The sequence below is a fragment of the Oryctolagus cuniculus genome, chromosome 1 (assembly GCF_964237555.1).
Source record: "Oryctolagus cuniculus chromosome 1, mOryCun1.1, whole genome shotgun sequence".
In the NCBI taxonomy this organism is placed as follows: domain Eukaryota; kingdom Metazoa; phylum Chordata; class Mammalia; order Lagomorpha; family Leporidae; genus Oryctolagus; species Oryctolagus cuniculus.
In genome coordinates, this window is record NC_091432.1 from 184,528,418 (window position 1) to 184,552,590 (window position 24,173).

The 24,173-nt window shown below is 39.3% G+C and overlaps 1 protein-coding gene across 1 annotated transcript; it reads left to right on the top strand.

Moving 5' to 3' along the window:
* Nucleotides 1-4,790: 4,790 nt before the first annotated feature.
* LOC100353137 (interferon omega-1-like) lies at nucleotides 4,791-5,415 on the top strand. Its single transcript, XM_002708055.5, has one exon. The coding sequence runs from the start codon at nucleotides 4,828-4,830 to the stop codon at nucleotides 5,413-5,415; it is 588 nt and encodes a 195-aa protein (XP_002708101.2). The 5' UTR covers nucleotides 4,791-4,827.
* The last annotated feature ends 18,758 nt before the right edge of the window (nucleotides 5,416-24,173 follow it).

The window sequence follows — 24,173 nt, forward strand, 5'->3', positions numbered from 1 at the left end:
GCCAAGCTGTTAGGATATATGTTTGAACTATAAAGGATTATAACATCGATTTTCTGTCGCATAGAAGCTGAGATTTCACATCATTTGATGATCTTCAGATGACATGAGTGTAAAATCAGTTTGTCAGTATAAGTGTAGGTATAGAAAAAAATGTTTTTAAGGAACTAAATAAATTTTATTATTAATTATTTTTATAATTCAATTGAATTCTTATGCATCAAAAAAATGCTGAAAGTTCTGAAATGAGCATAAGAGTACTACTAATATATGATCCTTTACCTGACACGAATGTGCAAAAATTTAGTATGTTACTAAATTTAGTATGTTACATCCTCCACTGCCTTCCCGGGCCATAGCAGAGGGCTGGCCTGGAAGAGGGGCAACCAGGACAGAACCCAGCACCCCGACCGGGACTAGAACCCGGTGTGCCGGCGCCACAGGCAGAGGATTAGCCTAGTGAGCCACAGCACCGGCCCCAGCTACTCTGTTTCTAACCGAGCTCCCAGCTAATGTTTCTGGGAATCAGGTGATGACACTCATGTACGTGAGTTCTTACACCCCTTTTGGGAGACGTGGATGCAGTTCCTGGAATTTCTTCAGAGCAGATACCAACAAATGTTTCCCTAGATGCATAAAAATAAATGTAGTAGTAAAAGAAACATGAATAAGGAAGACAATATGACTCCCCAAAAGGAATACAATAGCATCTCAATATTAGATGGTGAAGATGAAGAGATTGAAGAAACGTCTGAAAAAGAATTCAGAAGAATGACTATAAGGTTACTTAAAGACAGAGAAGTAATTAAAAGAGTTAAATAAATCTGTAAAGGACATGAATGAGAAATTTGGCCATGAGACAGAGATAGTAAAGAAAAATCAAACTGAAATATTAGAAACAAAGAATCCAAAGGGCTAGCGCTGTGGCTTAGCAGGCTAAGCTGCTGCCTGCAGTGCCAGCATTCCCTATGGGCGCTGGCTCAAGTTCCAGCTGTTCCATTTCCAATCCAGCTCCCTGCTAATGTATCTGGGAAAGCAGTGGAGGATGGTCCAAGTCCTTGGGCCCCTGCATCATATGGGAGTCCTGGAAGAAGCTCCTTGCTCCTGGCTCTGGACTAGCTCAGCTCCAGCCACTGAGGCCATTTGGGGAGTGAGGCAGAGGATGGAAGACCTCTGTCTCTCCCTCTCTAACTCTGTCATTCAAATAATCAATCAATAAATATTTTTTGAAAATAATTCAATAGGTCCAATAACAAGTACAGTGGAAAGCCCTAAAAACAGACTTGGTGAGACGGAAAAAAATATCTGAGTTAGAAGACAAATCCATGGAATATCTGTCAGACAAAAAAATAAAATTATAAAAACTAAAAACAATATTTGAGATCTACAGGATACTAGAAAATGACCAAATAAAAATATCTTAGACGTTCCTGAATGAATGGAAAAGCAAAGTGGTTTATAAAGCTTGTTTAGTGAAGTAATAGCAGAAAATTGCCCTAAGTTGGTTAAATATATGGACATCCAAGTATAGGAAGAGCTAGAACTTCAAAAAGACATGATCAGAAAATATCTTCACTGCACATATTATATTCAAACTTTCAGAAGCAAAATATAAAGAAAAGTTCCTCTCCAGCACCGCAGCTCACTTGGCTAATGCCCCACCTGCAGGGCCGGCACACCGGGTTCTGGTCCCGGTTGCTCCTCTTCCAGTCCAGCTCTCTGCTGTGGCTCTGGAAAGCAGTGGAGGATGGCCCAAGTGCTTGGGCCTTGTACCCGCATGGGAGACCAGGAGGAAGCACCTGGCTCCTGGCTTCGGATCGGCACAATGCGCCGGCTGCAGTGCCAGCCGTAGCGCACCCACCGTAGCGGCCATTTGGGGGTGAACCAATAGAAGGAAGACCTGTCTCTCTGGCTCTCTCTCTTTCATTAACTCTTACTGTCAAAAAAGAAAAAAAGAAAAAAAAAGGTCCTAAAATGTTCATGTCAGAAACACCAGATTAATTCTAGGGAATTCCAACTAGATTGACTGTATACTTCTCATCAGAAATCAAGGCTAGTAGAGAATACAGATATAATTTAACATGCAAAACAAAAAAAAATTCTGTGAACTCAGAATACTATATCCAGTAGAGCTCTTATTTATAAAAAGGGTGAAATAAAATGCTTCCAAAACAAACAGAAATTGAAAGAATTTGTCAACACTTGGCCAGCTCTACAAATGACACTGAAGAATGAGCTACACAGAAATTTATAGAAAATAATCAGTAAAATGATTCAATGTAAAGGCAGAAAAATTCCTAGTAAAAGTGCAAAGCAGATCCAAACCAAAGAGTAGAAACATTTATGAGAAAATGGCAGGACCAAGTTGTTAAATATCAATAATAACCTTGAATGTAAATGAACTAAAGGACCCTCCAGTTAAAAGATACAGACTGGTTGAATGGATTAAAAAAAAGCAAACAAGACCTATCTATATGCTGCCTCCAAGAAACATACCTCACCAAAAAACATACACACGGACTGAAATTGAAATGTTGGAAAAAATACTCCATGCAAACTGAAATAAAAGATGAGCAAGAGTAGCCATACTAATATTGGACAAAATAGACTTAAAGACAAAAACTGGTAAAAGAGACAAAGAAGGGTACTAGCAATGATTCTGCCTTTGGCAGAAGCAGCCACTTTCCTGCCTTTGTGCCCATTAGCAATGGCCACCAATCGTTCCCACTTTGCAGTTCTGAATTTTGCTAGTTTACACTTTGTCCTTGAGTCACCATAGGTCACTTCCTTTATTTCACTTCCATGACAATCAGAGTTGCATTTTTTTTTCTTTTCACCTATGAACAACTGCCAAGTTTTGCTTTCTAGGAAGTTGAAAAGTGAAACGAACCAACAAATATCTGAGTTGTAAAAAGAATGCAAAAAAGAGAAAAAAAATGCAGCAACTGCTGCAGCCTCCTGTATTGACTCAAGACACGGTAGAATGTGATGCAGCAGCAAGGCCAGCCTTGCCCAGTAAAGCACCATGTGAAAAAGAAGTCACAAAATCTTATAGTGAAAAAGATACAAACCAATAAAGGAAAGCATTTGATTTCTCTTTGACTTACTTAAGTTTGACTCACTGCCCTGAATTCTGAGGCTGAAACACAGATAGGAGCCCAAAGGGGCCCAATAGACTCACACTACCTGGAGGAAAAACTGAAGGCCCCTGGTTTTCGGGATATGAACTTCTTATGAGAGGCAACATCAAGACCAACAAGAAGGAGCCAGCGCTGTGGCGCAGTGGATTAAAGCCCTGGCCTGAAGTGCTGGCATCCCATATGGGCACCGGTTCTGGTTCCGGCTACTCCTCTTCCGATCCAGCTCTCTGCTATGGCCTGGGAAAGCAGTAGAAGATGGCCCAAGTACCTGGGCCCCTGCACCTGCATGGGAGACCTGGAAGAAGCTCTTGGCTCCTGGCTTCGGATCAGCACAGCCCCGGCCATTGCGACCATCTGGGGAGTGAACCAGCAGATGGAAGACCTCTCTTTCTGTCTCTACTTCTCTCTGTACCTCTGTATTTCAAATAAAAAAAATAAAGTCTTCTTTTAAAAAAAAAAAAAAACAAGAATATCAAGGGGCAATAGTTAAGAAGCTTTGAGGGTAACAGGTGCTCAGTGGTTTGAGTAAAAGCACTGAATAACAAAAGCCGCACAGGGAAAATAAAAATTATTAGACACTGCAGGTAAAATCAGCATAGTTGGAAAAGCCTTCCGACTACTCAGGCAATACAAACGTTAGCTATCAGCATCTGAGGGCTGCGACATGTGGTCAGGAGAGGAAGGGTACACCACTGGGAGCCATGGTCCTTCACACAAATTGCAAGGGGCAAGAGCGAGAATTGGAGGATTTATTATTTTGGCAACAAAGAAAGAAGGCCTTCCTTCAGCAGAGGTGTGGCACTGACACTTTGTCATTTTAGATGAAACCGTGTTGGTTGATGTCATAACAACCTCATGAGAGAGGTGATGCTGGGGAAATAACAATGCCTCAGATTTATGAACTCCATTACCTTATGCACCTAAAACACACAACACACACACACACACACACACGCACAAACGAATTCCTCCTAGGTATATTGTCCCAGCCTGAGGGGCACCGCAGATCTGCAGTAAAAAAAAAAAAATATATACTGGAAAAGGGTCGTGTCTACATTCATCCGGACCATGGGGTCCCACTGAAATTTAAGCACATGGAGGTTCTCGAAGGAAAAGAAACAATGGAGAAACTTAGCCACTAATAATCACCAGCATCTTCTGTGTAGTAAACAGCACAACCACAGTCTTTGTTCTAAAAGGTTAATTTACCAAAGATAGCTGGGAAATCACTAACCAAATACAGAAACCTATAGGGCCAAGGTATCCAGACTTCTGGGCAGAGTATGGAGGGCAAAAATGGAACCTTGAAAAAATGGCTAGACATTTGTTCTTAGAAAACAAAGGGGCAACATGTGAGAAGAGTGTGTGTTTGTGTGCACAATTATCCATCCACCCATCTGTCTTTCTATCTATGCATGTTTGACTTTAGGACAAAGATGTTTCTCATTTAATCCATATTTGTCTATTGGAGTTGAACGTCAGAAGTTTCTGGGGAAAACTCAACTTTTGTTTCAAAATCAGTAGTTTAGATTAAGAATACCGAAATGAAAGCAAAAAAGGGAAGTAAAAGCAGAAAGTCCATTCTGTATGATATAAATGCCATGCACAGCCAGAATGCCTTCAGAGAACCTAGAGTCCAAGGTTCACCCAGACCCCAGCCCAGCCAGGACAGCAGCAGCCTCATTTCCCCATGGCCCAGCTACTCCCTCTGCTGACGGCCCTGGTGCTGTGCAGCTATGGCCCTGTTGGATCTCTGGGCTGTGACCTGCCTCACAACTCTGTCCCGCTGAGCAGGACGACCTTGGTGCTTCTGGACCAGATGAGGAGGGTCTCCCCTGTCTTGTGTCTCAAGGACAGAAGAGACTTCCAGTTCCCGCGGGAGGTGGTGAACGGCAGCCAGTTCCAGAAGAACCAGACCGTGTCTGTCCTGCACGAGATGCTGCAGCAGATCTTCAACCTGCTCCACACAGCGCGCTCCTCTGCTGCCTGGAACAACACCCTCCTGGAGGAACTGCACACTGCACTTCATCAGCAGCTGCAAGGCCTGGAGACCTGCTTGGTACAGGCCATGGGAGAGGAAGACTCTGTCCTGACGGCTGACAGCCCAACGCTGATGCTGAAGAGGTACTTCCAGAGAATCCGTCTCTACCTGGACGAGAAGAAACACAGTGGCTGTGCCTGGGAACTCGTCAGAATGGAGATCAGGAGAGCCTTCTCGTCAACAGCAGACTTGCAGGAAAGCTTAAGAAGCAAGGATGGAGACCTGGCGTCATCCTGAGATGGTTCTCGTTGACTGATCGCCCCATCACACTTGTACATGTGTCTTTGGTCATTTCTAATGGCTCTTATTCAATTCACAGAATTTATTGGATTAATTTAAGAGATACTTTGTCAGTATATTAAAGAAGTGTATGTTTAACATACAGCTCCAGGGGTATCAATCCCGAAGAGATGACATCCCTGATATTCATTATTGTATATATACTTATTTATTTTTGTATCTTATAATATTTATACTTTTCACATAACAGATGTTCACATTTAACATTGTATTAAAACTAGAAAACATGCTCACCTGTCATTTTAATAAATGTTATATTTTATATTTTATTAAATTCTTAAATGAAACTTGAATATCCTCTTTCTAAAAATTCAATTCAACTGCTGGTTTTCAAAATAAATTGATGAACGGGTGGTAATATTTACATTATTTATTAATATTTATACTTTTAAGAATATATATTTATCATTCTATTCACAGTATTTGTATAAAGTGAGATAAAGGTGACAGATTTTTGGAATTTCAATTAAGAAATACAAGCACAGTGAGCCGGCACTGTTGCACAGCAGGTTAAGCCACTGTCTTCAGCACTGGCATCCCATATGAGCACTGCTTTGAGTTGCGGCTGCTTCACTTCTGATTCAGCTCTCAGCTAATGTGCAGCAGAGAATAACCCAAGTCTCTGAGACCCTGCATCCATGTGGGAGATCCAGATGAAGCTCCTGGCTGCTGGCTTGGGCTTCGCCCAGCTCTGGTCATTGAGGCCGTTTGGGGAGTGAACAAGCAGATGGAAGACTTCTCTCCTCTCTCTCTCTCTGTCTCTCTCTCTGTCTCTCCCTCTCTTGCCGCAACTCTGACCTTCAAATAAAATAAATCTTAAAAAAAAAAAAGTTCCTGCTGTGTTACGAGTGTTATTTTTATGCCAAAAGCAGCATAAGCACTGTATTAATTTCCCTTGTATGAAATAGTACAAAGAAAAATAAAGCACAATGGTGTGATCACACCAGAAGTTTAAAGCACTGCTTATGCTGAGAAGGAAAACAATAGTAGACCTCCTTCCTACAAAGTCTCAGAAAACAAATTGCAGAAATCTTGTTGGTCATTGGGTACTGGGGTCTAGGATGAACATCAAAAGCCATGGGTGAAGGTAACAACTGAGATTCTTCATTGTATGCCTGGTACTAAGGTGATGTGGTCACTCACAGATGGAGCAGAGAGTGAAGGGGACTTAATGCCATGCTACAGACCTTCATGCTTAAAGGCAGGATGGGGAAGGAGCATGCAAGGCACTGAGCTGGAGTGGCCAGTGAAGACAGAACAAAAAGGGAGGAACAGTGTCCACAAGACAGAGAGGCTTCCAGGGAAGATCAGATTGAACTATCCCATGAACATATCTGTTATTGAAAATACCTGTCATTGGTGGCTTTAGCAGAATTCGGTTTAAAGGAATTAATGGGACAAAAAACAGATGAAGATATATTTTTAATAATACTTGTACACTTTTATGGTGCACAGTGCAAGTTTTTTTCAAAGATTTATTCATTTATTTGAAAGTAAGAGTTACATAGAGAGAGAAGGAGAGGCAGAGAGAGAGAGAGAGAGAGAGAGAGAGGTCTCCCATCCACTGGTTCACTCCCAAACTGGCTGCAATGGCTGGAGCTGCACCAATTCAAAGGCAGGATCCAGGAGCTTCTTCCAGGTTTCCCATGAGGGTGCAGGGGCCCAAGGACCTGGGCCGTCTTCTACTGCTTTCCCAGGCCATAGCAGTGAGCTGGATCGGAAGTGGAGCAGCTGGGACTCAGATCAGAGCCCTTATGGGATGCTGGTACTGCAGGCAGAGGCTTTACCAGCTACACCACAGTGCCAGTCCCTATACTCACATATTTTCATTCCTCATAGGTAACTGGTACAGAGCAGAAATTCTGAGATATAAGGTATTTATTACACTAAACAATTTTCTAAAATTATAACTTTTGATATTTCTACCAGTGTGAGCACCTCAGTTTCTCCAAATTCTTAATAGCAGTTACTATCCATGCTTTTAATTCATGGATTCCAGTTAGTTTAATGTCATATTTCATTGTGGTTTAAATTTGCATTTTTCCTAATTACCAATGATTTTAAGGACATTTTTATGTGTTATTCATTTATGGGTTGTTTATGTCATTTTTAAAATGATTGATTGATTGACTGGCGCCATGGCTCACTTGGTTAATCCTCCGCCTGCGGTGCTGGCATCCCATATGGGTGCTGGGTTCTAGTTCTGGTTGCTTCTCTTCCAGTCCAGCTCTCTGCTGTGGCCCGGGAGGGCAGTGGAGAATGGCCCATGTGCTTGGGCTCCTGCACTCACACGGGAGACCAGGAGGAAGCACCTGGCTCCTGGCTTTGGATCAGCGCAGTGCTGGACATAGCAGCCATTTGGGGAGTGAACCAACGGAAGGAAGACCTTTCTCTCTCTCTCTTTCTCTCTCTTTCTGTCTATTACTCTACCTGTCAAATAAATAAAAATAAAATAAAATAAAATGATTGATTGATCAATTTGAGAAAGAGAGAGACAGACAGAGATTCTCCATCTGCTGTTTTACTACCTAAATGCCTGCAACCACTAGGGCTGACCTCCAAAGTGTCTGATTTTTTTCATCTGTATAAATTAAGGTTCACTTTTTGTGCTGTAAAAATCTATGACTACAGCAAATGCATAATATCATATATATATATATATGATTGAACATTGACCAAAAGGAAGAAGGAATAGATTTATTAATTTCATACAAAGAAGAGTTCACAACAAAAAGGGCTTTCAGGGGTGAATACGATAATTACAGAATAATAAGGGTCATTTCTTCCAGAATATGTAAGAATTCTAATATGTAGGAACCTAACAGCATCGAGGTTTGTGAAACAAAGATTTACAGAATTGCAAAAAGAAACAAAGTTCCCATTATAGTTGGAGACTTCCACATCCCACTTCATTAATTTATAGGTCCATCAGGCAGAAAATCAGTAAGGGTACAGTTGAACTGAATAGAACCACGCATTAAGTGAATTTAATCGGCATTTTTAGAATACCTCTTGAACAACAGCCTATCTAAAAAGCTGAGCAACTTGAGATCCTAAGACCATAAAGGAATAGAGCAACACACTAATTTACCGAGGATCTGCCCAGCAAAGCATCATCATTTAAATGATATGAGAGCAAAAAACCTCATAATATGGAGTATTAAGATTTCCAATAAAGAAAGAGTTCAAGAAAGTTTGAGACCAATAAAAATTTGGGCAAAACAACATAAAGAGGTGATTTAGAAAAAGCAAAAATACTTCTGAGTGTAAAATCTACCTGTACAAAATAATCAGTCTTCCTAATGATCATGTTTGAGAGGGAGAGTAAGAAGGGGGAAGGGACGGACAGTAGGGTAGGGAGAGAGAAGCAGAACACTCCCATCCATAGTTTCAATCCTCCAAAGCCCTTTAGGGCTTAGCCAAGGTTAAAGCCAGGAACTGGACTCAGTCCAGGTCTTTCATGTGAGTGGAAGGAATCCAATTATCTGAGCTATTACTGCTGCCTCCCAGAGTCTGCATCAGCAGGAAGATGTAGCCAGGAGCCAGAGTAGGATATTGAACCTATGTACTCCAAAATAGGATACAGGCATCTTAACCACTGTCTTAATCACGAGGTTAAACAGCCCTGATCATGGTATTTCCAAGTAAATAAAATTTGGCAAACAACAACAAAATGATTGATGGGTTAAGGGTACACACACAAATTTGGTGAAAGCATAAAATTTTCAAATATTATTGCTACCTCTGTGAAAAATTCTAAACTATTAGATCCAGCACATATGGCAGGGGTGTCTACCTAACAGAAATACTCTGTTCATCCAGCTGCCCAAATGAATGCTGAAATTTATTCACTATAGCATTATTTATAACAAAGATAACTGAAGTCAACTTAATGTGCTTGTACAGGTGGATGGTTAAGAAAACTGGTTTAATATTGGTTTACGAATATTAATGATTACATAAACTATGACCTCAGATGAATCTAAGCTGAACCCAAAAGCAAGAAATCTTATGCCTAGACTTTCAGGACATTATTGAAATATTATGTGTATTACACAAGTATGCATGTTATGTTATGACAGCTTCTATAACAAACAATTCCCATGATGGACCACATTTGAGGAGGGGTTGGGCTCTATAAAGTCAATCAAAGTATGAGGCCAAGGCAACTTCGGCTGGCTGACAAGGTCACAGCACAAAGTCTGTCTCAGGAAGGCATGAGAAGGACAGCTGCAGTCCTCTTGGTGGTTTTAGGTTTGTTGGGAATTGCACTCTGCATAAGAAAGCCGGAGCTTCCTGGTGGCCCTGCTAATGATTGCTGTATTTCTAATTTTAGGGAAGAGTGCTTAGTCTCATAATTCCCCAAATGTCCATTGCTTTACAGAATTTTAATCAAGCAGAATGCTACTGTAGGAGAAGGGGTTAATGCTTTACTCAAGGTTGAGCCATTTGTGGAAAAGAATTAAAAGGCAACAGGCTCCCAAGTGTATACTTCCCATTTTAAAAAAATAAATATTACTAAAGCTTTAATTCAATATGTGCTACAAATACTACAATGGTTAGTAGATCAAAACTGTGGAATAGATCTAAGTGAACCTTTAGATAAGTACAATAAAGAGATTAAAGAGTTACAGAAAGAACTGCAAAAGAGGGAATACATTTAAAAAAGGGCCTGCTTTGAACATTATGGCTTCTAGTAAAGATTAGATTAGGAAGTAATATTCTAGCTTGTATAACCAATTTCTGCATAGCACGGCAGCACTCCAGGCCTTGGCTTGTGTGAGCAGCCTGTTAATCTCGTGCCTGTCTACGATTGTAAACCATGCTCTGAATATGCCCTTGAAAAAAAAAAAATGTAACTAGATGTAGACATAGAATCTAGAGGCAACATAAAATATAAGGTCAATGGCTCTAAGAAAATGGACAACAGACTTGTTATTGTAAGAAGAAAGAATCATTATGTGACTTATGATATAAAAATAAAGTCTGGTGCTCGAGAGCCAGAGCCTTGCCTTCAGCCTTGCGGTGAGTGTCTCTCATTTCTTCCTGAGCCAACACCTCTCACACCTTTGGGAACACCTGGACTGGCTGGAGCTGGACTCCAGCAAGGCTCCTTCCATCTACTAAGCCTTCTTCAACATGCTGACTTCAAATTTGCCAAAGGTTAGATATAAAATAAAGGAGCTACCCATGGTAAGTGTATATGTGCCATTCAAAAGAGTGCAATACATCATTTTGCCTGAATTGTACTACTAAAAATACAATCATTTGGCTCTAACTATCTACAAAGGAAGTAAAGATTAGCTATATGCCCAGGAGGGAAATGAAATGGGTTTGTTGATTAATTCCAGATTGAATTAGTTTAGACGAAGAATTGGAAGTTATCCAATGACTTGGCATTTAACATTCAGGCATTACAGTCAGTCCCTTTCTCAGTATTTGCTCCAATATTTCCAATTATCCCTTTGGTATAGCTTTGACTCTGCTGTGGAGAGCCCTTCAGGATAGCTGGTATTTTTTTCCCTTTTCTCTTTCATGCAGGTAAACTCTATTTTTGTTTTTGGGGAGGGAGTGGACACCAAAAATATTATCTGGTAACTGCATCAAGTTCAAAGTCCAGAAACTTTGCTGGTGAGGATCCCTCTCTCCACAGTGGCTGCATGTGGTTCTGTGCAGTCTGAAAACAGGACAATCATAACAAAGGGTTCCATTCACAGCAGGCATAAATGGGGAACACACGTTACTGCACTACTGGACAAGCAGTGTGAAGAGAAGAGAATTTTCCTAGATTAGTCACATATTTTGATCTCTGGAAGAAACTCTTTTTCAATTTTTTTTTCTTTTTGATGCCTCTCTCTGTTCTTCAGGAAGTTTATCCATTACCTATTATAATTCTTGGTCAAATCTGAAGTTAGTTTCCAGGAACAAGTTCTCTTTTGGACCTGAAAAATCTAACATTTTATCCACAACTGAATAAAACATGGCTACACCATAAATTTTGGTGCACAATTAGGGACTACAAAAATAAAATGTATTGGAAATGCATCTCTAAATGAAATCACTGAATTTTCCCAATTATTTCATGAATCTATGAATGATCAATTTTTACTGCTGGATGAGACAGTTCAACATCAATGATATTTGAATTTTATATTTTTATATGTTGAAAAATTGAAAAACTGTTTCCATAAGCCAGTGGATGAATATTAAAAGCATCACCATTCATCATTCAACTAGGTCCAAGTTATAGGTGAAAAGTCACACAGTAATATGTGAATAGAATTATTATGTGATTGAGTCTTTTGACCGCATCTTTTAACTGGGTTAATTTAATAAAGTTTTTATACTCTGGGTCATTGGCCCAAGGTGATACTTAAGAAGAATAAAAGGAAAGATTTCTCCCTTGAAGTATGAGAAGGACTTTTCTGAAAAGGACTACTTGATCTTTAGTTATATATTAGAATATCATTGGATATCCATGTATTGGATATATCAATAAGAGCACAAATGAAAGTTAAAGATCAGAAAAGCCATTCATGTAGTCCCTTCATAGCCATTGGAATCTATTTCTGAACATTTGTGTTCTGTGGATCTAGGGGATGAAAAATTTCCTGACCTCTCCATGAATAGGGAAAGGGCACACAAAAGTGTTCAACTCTTTACATAAGGCAGGGATTCATAGTCTCCAGGGGCATCAACCAGTGTGATGCACACTGACAAGAGGGATGAAATTATATCATTATGGTCTAGGAACTCCCCATTTTACCCATATCAATTTACAAATTTTGCTGTTTTATTCAAACTCTGTTCTGAGAAGAGTATAATTGAAAATGCTTAAATGAATGATGACTTCCATACTGAAAATTTGTACACATAATTGACATCATATTTGTGCAAAGGGACTGATTTAAACCAAAAAAAGATTTATATTCACTTACATACTTACATTTAGGTGTCTGAAAATATTGGCTTTTTTTTTTTTTTTGCCTTTCATTCCAATCAAGTAGTCAAAACAAGAGATGAGAGCAAGTAATTGAAAAACGCAAGTAAATCATTTGCTAATCTGAAGCAAACTGAATAAATTGCAGTATTTAAGCAGGGTGGGAATCTTCAGGAAAAGAAATAATTGTTTACAGACAAGAAATTGCACTCCAATGTTGTATGATGTGGCTGGCAGTTTTGGTTGTTGATTTTGGTGAACTACTTCCAGTATTGAATTATCTAGTACCCAGGGTGGTGATAGTGTCAAGTTGTAGAGATGTTGAGTGACAGACTGGATGCAGCAAACACAAAGGGGAGGGATATTTAGCTTTGCATAAGTAAGCACATCGACGTATGAGAGTTTGAGAACTTTGTTGATAATGCCGACCTACTTCTCCTCGTACTGGTGTGAGCATCTACTCTGCTGCTGAGACAGCTTGCATGTTGGAAACCCTGGGGAACAGGCTGGAGCTAGCACTCCTTGTGCCCCAAGGAATCTAGATCAACTAGAAGAGTTTGCTTGGTTTGATGCTGGATTATTCTTCCTGTACCTGCTATCACTCACCAAGTTATGGTTCACCAAGAAGTGGAAGGACAACTAGGAGGCAAAAATAATTTTTCCCACTGATCCATTTACTATTATTTTGATTTTATTGTTTTATGACATTTAGCACATTTTGACAGATAGCAATGGTATCCTGTTATCCTTCCCAAATGTGAAGAATTTTAATTTAATCAACTTATTTAGTATTTGAAAATTCTATTTTAAATTGTATTGGGTATTCTAATTAGGCAGGAATATTTATTATCCACATATGCTTTTGCTTTTACGTAAATGTTTCTTCATATCCTTCCACGTATAGTTATTTATGTTTTAGTTTTTTGTAGCTAATAATGACCAATATTTATAGAGATTATAACTACATTTTAGATACTCTACCATTTAATGTACATTAATTCCAGAAGAACCTCATGACTTGTGTATTAATATCATCCATTCTTGTTATATACAGTATATAAGCAAATGAGGCATTGAACATTCAAGTAACAAAATTTCCCTGCAGTATCTGAAGAGGTATTCACTTTGTAGCAAAGATCATTCACCCAGACCAAGTAGGATTTATCCCCGGTATGCAGGGATGTTTCAATATTCACAAATCAATAATTGTGATACATCACATTAACAAACTGAAGAGTGAAAAACATACAATCATTTTAATAGATGCAGAGAAAGCATTTGATAAAATACAACACCCTTTCATGATGAAAACCTTAAGCAAAAGGGGGCTAGAAGGAGCATTCCATAACACAATCAAGGCAATATATGACAAATTCATGGCCAGCATACTACTGAATGGGGAAAAACTGGAAGCATTCCCACTGAGATCTGGAACCAGACAAGGATGCTCACTTTCACCATTGCTACATAATATAGTCCTGGAAGTTTTGGCCAGAGCCACTAGGAAGAAAAATAAATCAAATGGATGCAAATTGGAAAAGAGGAAATCAAACTATCCTGATTTGCAGATGACATGATCCTCTATATAGAGGATCCAAAAGATTCCAAAACACTAAAGAAGTAGAAGGCGGCATTAAATATAGAAAAATCTACCATGTTCATGGATTGGAAGAATCAACATAAAAATGTCCATACTACCAAAAGCAATTTACAGATTCAATGCAATCCCAATCAAAATATCAACAATATTCTTCACAGATCTAGAGAAAACTATGCTGAAATGCCTATGGAAACACAAGAGATCCCAAATAGCTAAAGCAATCTTAACAACAAACAGAAAGCTGGAGTCATCACAATACTCAATTTCAAGACATATTTCAGGGTAGTTATAATCAAAACAGTCTGGTACTGACACAAAAACAGACTTGCGGACCAATAGAACAGAACAGAAACTCCAGAAATCAATCCATGCATGTATAGCCAATTTATCTTTGATAAAGGAGTTAAAATCAACCCATGGAGCAAGGACAGTCTCTTTAACAAATTGTGCTGGAAAACTGTATGAAACAAGACCCCCTACCTTACACTTTGCACAAAAATCCACTCAAAATGGATCAAAGACCTAAATCTATGGCCAATGCCACTGAATCATTAGAGAACATGGGGGAGAGTCTACTGGCATAGAGTTTTCTACTGGAAACTCTATTGGCATAGGCAAAGACTTCTTGGAAAAGACTCCAAAAGTGCAGGCAATCAAAGCCAAAATTGACAAATGGGATTATATCAAGCTGAGAAGCTTCTGCATGGTAAGACAAACACTCAACAAAGTAAAGAGACAACTGACAGAATGGGAGAAAATATTTGCAAACTATACAACTGATAAAGGGTTAACTTCCAGAATCTATAAAGAGCTCAATAAATTCAACAACAAAATGAACAATCCAGCGAAGAAATGGGCGAAAGTCTTAAACAGGCATTTTTCAAGAGGGAAAATTCAAATGGCCTCACAGAATCACTAGCCATGGGGAAACACAAATCAAAACACAACAAGGTGTCTCCTCACTCCAGTTAGAATGGCTCACATACAGAAATCATCAAATGACAAATGCTGGGGAGGATATGGGGAGAAAGGTACCCTGATCCACTGCTGGTGGGAATGTGAACTTGTGCAACCACTGTGGAAGACAGTATGGAGATACCTCAGAAATCTGAATGTAGACCTACCATTTGATCCAGCCATCCCACTTTTGGGAATTTATCCAAATCAAAAGAAATCAGTATATGAAAGAGTTATCTGTATCCCCATGTTTATTGCAGCAGAAGTCGCAATAGCAAAGATATGGAACCAATCCAGATGTCCATCAATGGTTGACTGAATAAAGAAATTATGATATATTCTATACAATATGGAGTACTACTCAGCAGTAAAAAAAAATGAAATTCTGTCTTTTTAACAAGATAGTCGCAACTGGAACCCATTATACTTTGTGAAATAAGCCATCTCAAAAAGACAGATATCATATATTTTCCCTGATCTGATATAACAGAATACCTGAAATGTAATGCATTGGTCTGAAACAGACATCTTGAGATCTGATGATTGTTTATAGCTTTTATCTCTTCCATAGAAGAACAGTATTTTGTCTAGTTTTGTTCTGTTTTGTTTTCTTTTTCTTCATACTATTTGTTGAGCTCCATTACTTAAAGTAGGGCTGACTATATGATCATTAAGTATACTGAAAATAGATCATGGTAAAGTTTAAGAGTGGGAATCTGAGAGGGAGGGGGAGAAGGGTTTGGTGGGAAGGAAATCCAACTATGTTCCTTAATCTGTATATATGAAATATGTGAAATTTGTATAACTTAAATAAAATAAAAAAGGAAGTAAAGAAGGGAGGATACAGATCCTTTGTTTTAGAAATTGTCACAAAGTGGAAATCAGCAGGTGCCTTCTCTTCTGTAACAAATCTTTAAAATTAAGGAAAAAAGAAAGAAAAAGAAAGAAAACTAGAGTCTTCCAAAACAATGACAAAATGGTTCTCATGAAATCTAATTGTAGTCTTGTATTTTAAAAGTTGTTACATCGACTGAATCAACAATGATGACCTTAAAAGCAGAGAAACATGAATGATGGTCAATGACCAGCCTGATAGATTTTAAACTTGTTCATGTATTTATTTTGGGTATGATATTTATGTTTATTGGTCAAAATATTCTCTCTCTATATATATAGTCATTTTATTTTTATAAAAATAGATGCAATTTCTATTTTTGTGTGCTGGTGTTCTTACCTATGTCCAGGGCAAGAGATCTTTATCCTTGAACTAAAATGAAGTGACCTCCCCAAGCTGGTTTTAATTAATAAAAAATATGGGATAGTTCTTGACAATAAGTTTGTGATTACTACTAGAGAACTGTGTACATATGTACACAGAGGAGATGACAGAATATGGAACAAACTTGAAACCTGGTATATGTATGAATGGGTTATGAATTACAAATTTTATCATTTTAGTTAACATTCACAATGAATTAAAGAAAATTTCTTATTGACCACTAAATTATGAGTTGAATAATATTTTAATTTATAAATATTAAGCTGTGGCCGGCGCCGTGGCTCAATAGGCTAATCTTTTGCCTGTGGTGCCGGCACACCGGGTTCTAGTCCCAGTTGGGGCATTGGATTCTTTCCTGGTTGCTCCTCTTCCAGTCCAGCTCTCTGCTGTGGCCCGGGAAGGCAGTGGAAGATGGCCCAAGCGCTTGGGCCCTGCACCCACATGTGAGACCAGGAGAAGCACCTGGCTCCGGGCTTCAGATCAGCGCAGTGCGCTGGCTCCAGCGGCCATTGAGGGGTGAACCAACGGAAAAGGAAGACCTTTCTCTCTGTCTCTCTCTCTCACTGTCCATTCTGCCTGTCCAAAAAAAATATTAAACTGTAACTGCTTAGTAAGTTAAAGTGAATAAGTAATTAGTCATTAAGGGGCCCCTAGCCTCCTTACCTATTCCCTCAAAGCAGTTGACCGAACTTTAGCTGAAATAAATAATAAATCACTTTTATGATACCAGGTTTTGTGACAGACCAAAAAAGAATTTGACTAGGAGGCCGGTGCCGTGGCTCACTTGGTTAATCCTCCACCTGCGGCACCGGCATCCCATATGGGCACCAGTTCTAGTCCTGTTTGCTATTCTTCCACTCCAGCTCTCTGCTGTGTCCCGGGAAGGCAGTGGAGGATGACCCAAGTGCTTGGGCTCCTGCACCCATGTGAGAGACTGGGAGGAAATACCTGGCTTCTGGCTACGGATCGGCACAACTCCAGCCGTGGCTGCCATTAGGGGAGTGAACCAATGGATGGAAGACCTTTCTCTCTGTCTCTCTCTCACTGTCTATAACTTTATCTGTCAAATAAATAAATTAAAAAAAAGAATTGGACTAGATAAGAACCAGGAGAGGTGATTGTGCTTTAAAAAAATAAAAATATAAAAACAGATATTAAGTAATAGACCTGGGTACTCTCATCCATTACATATCAATCCTGTTCTGATGTTGCCTGTTACCTAAATTTGTCTATTTTGTTATATCAATAAAGAAAGATGGAAATATGTGTGGAATATTTGCAGTATAGGAGGCACCATGAAATAGCTCATGTGTTATAGCTACATGTTTCCCAAGTCGGTAAAATGCTCTACATAGGACAGAATCCTGCAGGAAGAATGAGCTGGAGAACTAGGCAGCATGGAGTCAGTGCCACTCCACTGTTTAGTGGTAAACAGATAACCTAAGTAGGAATATGTATGAGCACAGGGAGAATTTGGGTTAATTGGTCCATGAGCCATTCATAAATGGGAATACATGTGTGTGTGGGTGGGGGGGGGTCTTCATACTTGTTTTTGTGTATGCTTAAGAAAGGTAAAAGCTATTGGGCTACATGAGCAAAAATCCTAGTACTGACATGTAAAAATACACAAAGAGTACTTAGGGTATTAAGCATCTGTGAGCTTTACTTGTGTCTGATTATGTTGTACTCTTTCTGGCTTTGAGAAATTTAACTCTCTTACAGCATGAACACAAAGCTCTCTGCTCAGAAAATGGCATGAAGTCATTACTGAACTCTACTATGGGGGCATGAATGCTTAAAACAGAGTTGGAATATGTAGTTTTGAAAACTTTAGAATGACATAATGGAGTAAACAATGTCAATAAGAAATCTCATAAAGGACCAAAATATGTCTACTCTGGGTATTTGACAATGTACACATTTCAAGATTTTCATACTGTTCTACTTAGTTTTAATTACTTTGTTTTGGGGCCGGCGTTGTGGTGCAGTTGGTTAAAGCCCTGGCCTGAAGCACCGGCATCCTATATGGGCGTCTGTTCTAGTCCTGGCTGCTCCTCTTCCCATCCAGCTCCCTGCTATAGCCTGGGAAAGCAGTAGAAGATGGCCCAAGTCCTTGGGCCCCTGCACCCACATGGGAAACCTGGAAGAAGCTCCTGGCTCCTGGCTTCGAATCGGCGCAGCTCTGGCTTTTGCTGCCATCTGGGGAGTGAACCAGCAAATGGAAGACCTCTCTCTCTGTCTCTACATCTCTCTGTAACTCTCTCTTTCAAAAAAAAATATTTTTTTTAAAGATTTACTTTATTTATTTGAAAGACAGAATTACAGAGAGAGGTATAAACACAGAGAGAGGTCTTCTATCTGCTGGTTCACTCCCCAGATGGCCGCAACGGCCAGAGCTGTGCCAATCCAAAGCCAGGAGCCATGTGGGTGCAGTGCCCCAAGGCCTTGAGCCATCTTCCACTGCTTTCCCAGGCCATAGAAGAGAGCTGGATAGGAAGAGGAGCAGCCAGGTTTCAAACCTGTGCCCATATGGGATGCTGGCATTTCAGGCCAGGGCTTTAACCCGCTGTGCCACAGCGCTGGCCCCAAAATATTTTGTTTTTAAGAGAAAATTTTCATTAAGATTTTACCTTGAAGCCATTTTACTTGTCTGCATCTAAATAGGGGATTCCAATTTGTACCAGTAGAGGGTGGAAAAACATTACTCTCTAGAATGCATTGGCTTAGGGTAACTAGATATTCATGAATCTTAGTGCATTCATTAGCTAATATTAGAGTATGTTCTGTTCATCCTTAATGAACATAACTGGGGCTTTTGTTTTTAGCAAACACTCAGCAAAGATGCATCTAAGGACAAAGCTGTTATTAAAATTAGGATGGAAAAATCTCAATTTCTTTAAAAAACAATTATATTGGAAGGTCTAATAGGGTTATATTGGATAGTAAATAACCATTTAGAACTACTATCAGGCTAATATCATCATTTAAACTTACATTTTAAAGTCTATTTTTGCATTATTTACTTATTCTAGATTCTCATAAATATATTTGCTGTTTAAATTTTTTTAAAGAATTATTTTATTTATTTGAAAGAGTTACAGAGAGAGGTAGAGACAGAGAGAGGTCTTCCATTCCGTTGGTTCACTCCCCAAATGACTGCAATGGCCAGAGCTGAGCTGATCCTAAGCTAGGAGCCAGGAGCTTCTTCCACGTCTCCCACACTGGTACAGGGGCCCAAGGACTTGGGCCATCTTCCACTGCCTTCCCAGGCCATAGTAGAGTGTTGGATGGGAAGAAGAGCAGCCGGGACTCAAACTGCCACCCATATGGGATGCCAGCACTTCAGGCCAGGGCATTAACCCACTGCGTCACAACGCTGGCCCCTTGCTGTTTAAATCTTAGAAGATTTTTGTGCAAATTGTTTCTACGCTAGTTACTCAAACTGATAAAGCAATCAGTATCATTGGTTTTTTATACAAACACTGTGAAATTCAAACAATTTATATTCATAGTATTTAACATGAGATAAACTGACTTTTACCCAAATGAAAAGAAATAAGCATATGAAAGAGCTTTCTGTACCCTCATGTCCATTGCAGCTCAATTCAAATTAGTTGAGATATTGAATCAACGCAGATGTCCATCAACTGGTGACTGGATGAAGAAATTATGGCATATATACACTATGGAGTACTACTCAGCTATTAAAAATAAGAAATCCTGTCTTTTTCAACAAAATGAACACAACTGAAAAGCATTATACTTAGTGAAATGGACAAATCCCCAAAAGACAGACACCACATGTTTTCCCTGATCTGAGGTAATTAATAAAGTACCCAAAATAAAATGTATTAGAGTGAAATGAACATGTTGAAAATTGATTGTTTACAGCCCTGTCTCATCTGCTGAGGAAGAGTGTTTTCTTCTTCATACTATATGTTGAACTCTTTGTTAATGTAGGATTAACCTTATGAGTATTAAGTAAGCTGAAAACAGATATTTGTAAAAATTAAGAGTAGTAATAGGAGAGGAAGGAGGAAAAAGTGTTGGAGCATGGGTGGGAGGGAGCATAGGATGGGAAATATTACTATGTTCCTGAATCTGTATATATTAAATACATAAAACTTGTATAACTTAAATAAAATTTAAAAAGGAAAGTTAAAAAATAAATTGACTTTTCAAATATTTTGATAATATATTTGTAAAGAAAAATTCAATCATTTCTAAGACTAAAGAGAAATAATCAGATATGAGTGAATAAGATCAAGTGTGTTTTTTTCAAATAAGAAAAATTATAAATAAGAATATTCTTTTTAAAAATTAAGTTGAAAGGCAATATTGCCTGTTTCCCTCTGTAATAATTAATATTGTGATGAAATAAGAACAAATTTAAAAGATTATGACTAAAATAAAAATCCAAATTTATAATGTGCAGATGATATGATTTTTTTAGTTCAAAGCAGGCTCTCTTGTGCCCTCTTAATGAACATCACATGATTTCTTTTACATTTTTATTTATTTAAAGGTCCATGTTACAGAGGTAGAGAGGGAGAGAAAAGGAGAGAGAGAGAGGTTTTCCATCCACTGGTTCACTTCTCAATTGATTGCATTGGCCAGAGCTGGACCAATCCGAAGCCAGGAGCTTCCTTAGGTCTCCCATCTGGGTACAGGAGTCCAAGCATTTGGGCTATCTTACACTGCTTTACCAGGCACATTAGCAGGAAGTTGGATTGGAAGTGGAGCAGCTCAGACTCCAAGTGGCACCCTTATGGGATGCCAGCATCACAGGCAGAGACCTAACCTGCCATGCCACAGTGCCGACCCCATTTATCTAGCCACTCCTGTGCCCTCTTACCACTACATATTGGTTTTGTCAGATTCTGAGCATCTTATAAATTTTTAAAAAGTTAACTAATTTTTCATATCTAACTCTTTCATTCAATGTTATGTCTGTGACATCATCCATTTTATTTATTCATAGTTATTATTTTTATTGCTATGCACTACAGTGAATCATTCAAAAATACATGTATTGGGGGTCCAAGACAGCAGAATAGTGACAGGACAGTCCAACTAACATGCAGCAAAATTAATATTTAAAAAGGGGAGAAAGTATACTCATAAGGTAAAGCCATGGAAAATCCCCAGCAGGAAACCCAGCAAAGCAATAAAGATGGTCCAAGTCTGTGCCAAAAGAGCAAATACACAACAACAACAACAACAAAATAACAAATACTTGGACCCAGGGAGGAGGACGCCAGCCCCAGCAGACCAGGTGAGAAGGGAATCCACAGGCCCATGGTGTTGCAGATAACAGCAGGAAGGAGAGCTTGGTGAACTGCTTTTGAAGTTCAATATGAGCCCCCTGGAACAGCAGAGGTGGGAAGAGGAAAAATAAATAAATAAATGGGGAAGAGGTGGCACACCTCTCTCCCCTGCCCCCTCCCCCACTTACAAGCAGAGACATGTCATTTTTTGTTTCTGCATGCAGGCAGGTGGCTACTGCCCCCACCTCCTGTGCACATGCCCAGCAATAGCGAGAGTCACCTCATCCCCCAACCCAAACAGCGAGGGCTTCCTTCCCCTTCCATGCAAGCTGTACTGTGCCAATTGCCCAGCAATGGGAGAGTTGGGGAAGCACTGCCTATGGGATTCTCCTACCCACCCACAACCATAGAGAAATGAATGGGGCTGCAGTGGGCAGGGGCTCTGCGCACCCATGATCCATAGACCTAACCAGAGAAAACAAACCTACCTGGGAGCTGAGTCTGAGAGAACAGTAACTGCATAACAGGAGAGAAAGGGTGGCTAGGCCCTGGCAACTACAGAGTGCTTCTCCACAACCCCCAAGCTCATGGTTTACCTATAGTATTTCATAACAGAGGGAACCATGCTCACAGGAAAGACTCCATAGATCAAATGTGCAGAACTATATAATGATTAAGAGATCAATTCAATAGGAAGATGGGACTACTATAAACATGTATGTATTCATTACAGGGCAATTGACTATTTAAAACAAATGGATTTAAAGGGAGACATAGACTCCAATACAATAGTAATGAGGGACTTCATTATCCCACTTAACAATAGACAGATTAACGAGACAGAAAATCTGTGAGGAAACAACGGAGTAAATTGACACTATAGACCAAATGGACCTAACAGATATCTAAAGAACTTTCCATCCTACAGCTGCAGAATATACCTTCTTCTCACCAGTGCATGAAACTTTCTCTAGGATTGATCACATGCTAGGCCATAAAGCAAGTGTCAGCAAATTCAAAACAATCAAAATCATACCATGTATCATCTCTGATGACAATGGAATGAAGTTGGAAATCAACAGCTTAGGAATCCCCCAGAACATTTGCAAACACATGGAGACTGAACCACATGCTCCTGAATGAACAGTGGGTCATAGAAGAAATCAAAAGTGAAATAAAAAATTTTCTGTAAACAAATGAAGACAACAATAGAACATATCAAAACTTATGGAATACAACAAAAGCAGTGTTAAGAGGAAAGTTTATAACAATTGGAGCCTACATCAAGAAATTGGCAAACAAAAAAGCAGTCTGCACCCTAATGTTTATTGCAGCTCAATTCACAATAGCTAAGACCTGGAACCAACCTAAATGTCCATCAACGGTAGACTGGATAAAGAAATTATGGGATATGTACTCTAGAATACTATACCGCAGTAAGAAACAATGAAATCCAGTCATTTGCAACAAAATGGAGGAATCTGGAACACATCATGCTGAGTGAAATAAGCCAGTCCCAAAGGGACAAATACCATATGTTCTCCCTGATCGGTGACAACTGACTGAACACCAAAAAGGAAACCTGTTGAAGTGAAATGGACACTATGGGAAACGGTGACTTGATCAGCATAGCCCTGACTGTTAATGAACAACTTAATACATTATCCCTCTTAGTAGTTTTTTTGTCTGTTCTACTTAATATGACTGGTTTAATTCTGTAATTAATACACAGTTATTCTTAAGTGTTGAAATTTAACTGAAATGTGATCCCTGTTAAACATAAGAGTAGGAATAAGAGAGGGAAGACATGTACAATTTGGGACATGCTCAAGCTGACTTGCCCCAAATGGTAGAGTTAGAAACATACCAGGGGACTCCAATTTAATCCCATCAAGGTGGCATGTACCAATGCCATCTCACCAGTCCAAGTGATCAATTTCTGTTCACAATTGATCATAATGAAAGGACTAAGAGTCAAAGGAAGCACATAAACAAGTCTAGTACCTACTAATACTAACTGATAGCATAAATAAAGGGGAGAGTGATCCAACATGGGAAGCGAGATACTCAGCAGACTCATAGAATGGCAGATGTCCTAAACAGCACTCTGGCCTCAGAATCAGCCCTAAAGGCATTCGGATCTGGCTGAAAAGCCCATGAGAGTATTTCAGGCATGGAAAGCCAAGACACTCTGGCAAAAACAAAAAACAAAAAACAACAACAACAACAAAAAAAACCCTAAATGAAAGATCTCTGTGAGTGAGATCCCAGTAGAAAGAACAGGTCTTCAAAGAAGGAGGTACCTTTCTCTGAAGGGAGGAGAGAACCTCCACTTTGAATATGACCTTGTCTAAACAAGATAAGAGTCAGTGAACTCAAAAGGCTTCCATAGCCTTGGAAACTCATGACTGGTGCATAGGGAGATTACTGATGCCATAAACAGGAGTGTCAATTTGTAAAGTCAACAACAGGAGTCACTGTGCACTTACTCCTCATGTAGGATCTCTGTCCTTAATGTGCTGTACATTGAAACTTAATGCTATAATGAGTACTCAAACAGTATATTTCGCTTTGTGTTTCTATGGGGGTGCAAACTGTTGAAATCTTTACTTAATGTATACTAAACTGATCCTCTGTAAAAAAAAAAAAAAA

Coding starts and splice junctions, on each gene's coding strand:
- LOC100353137 (XM_002708055.5), top strand. CDS start 4,828: ATGGCCCAGCTACTCCCTCTGCTGACGGCCCTGGTGCTGTGCAGCTAT.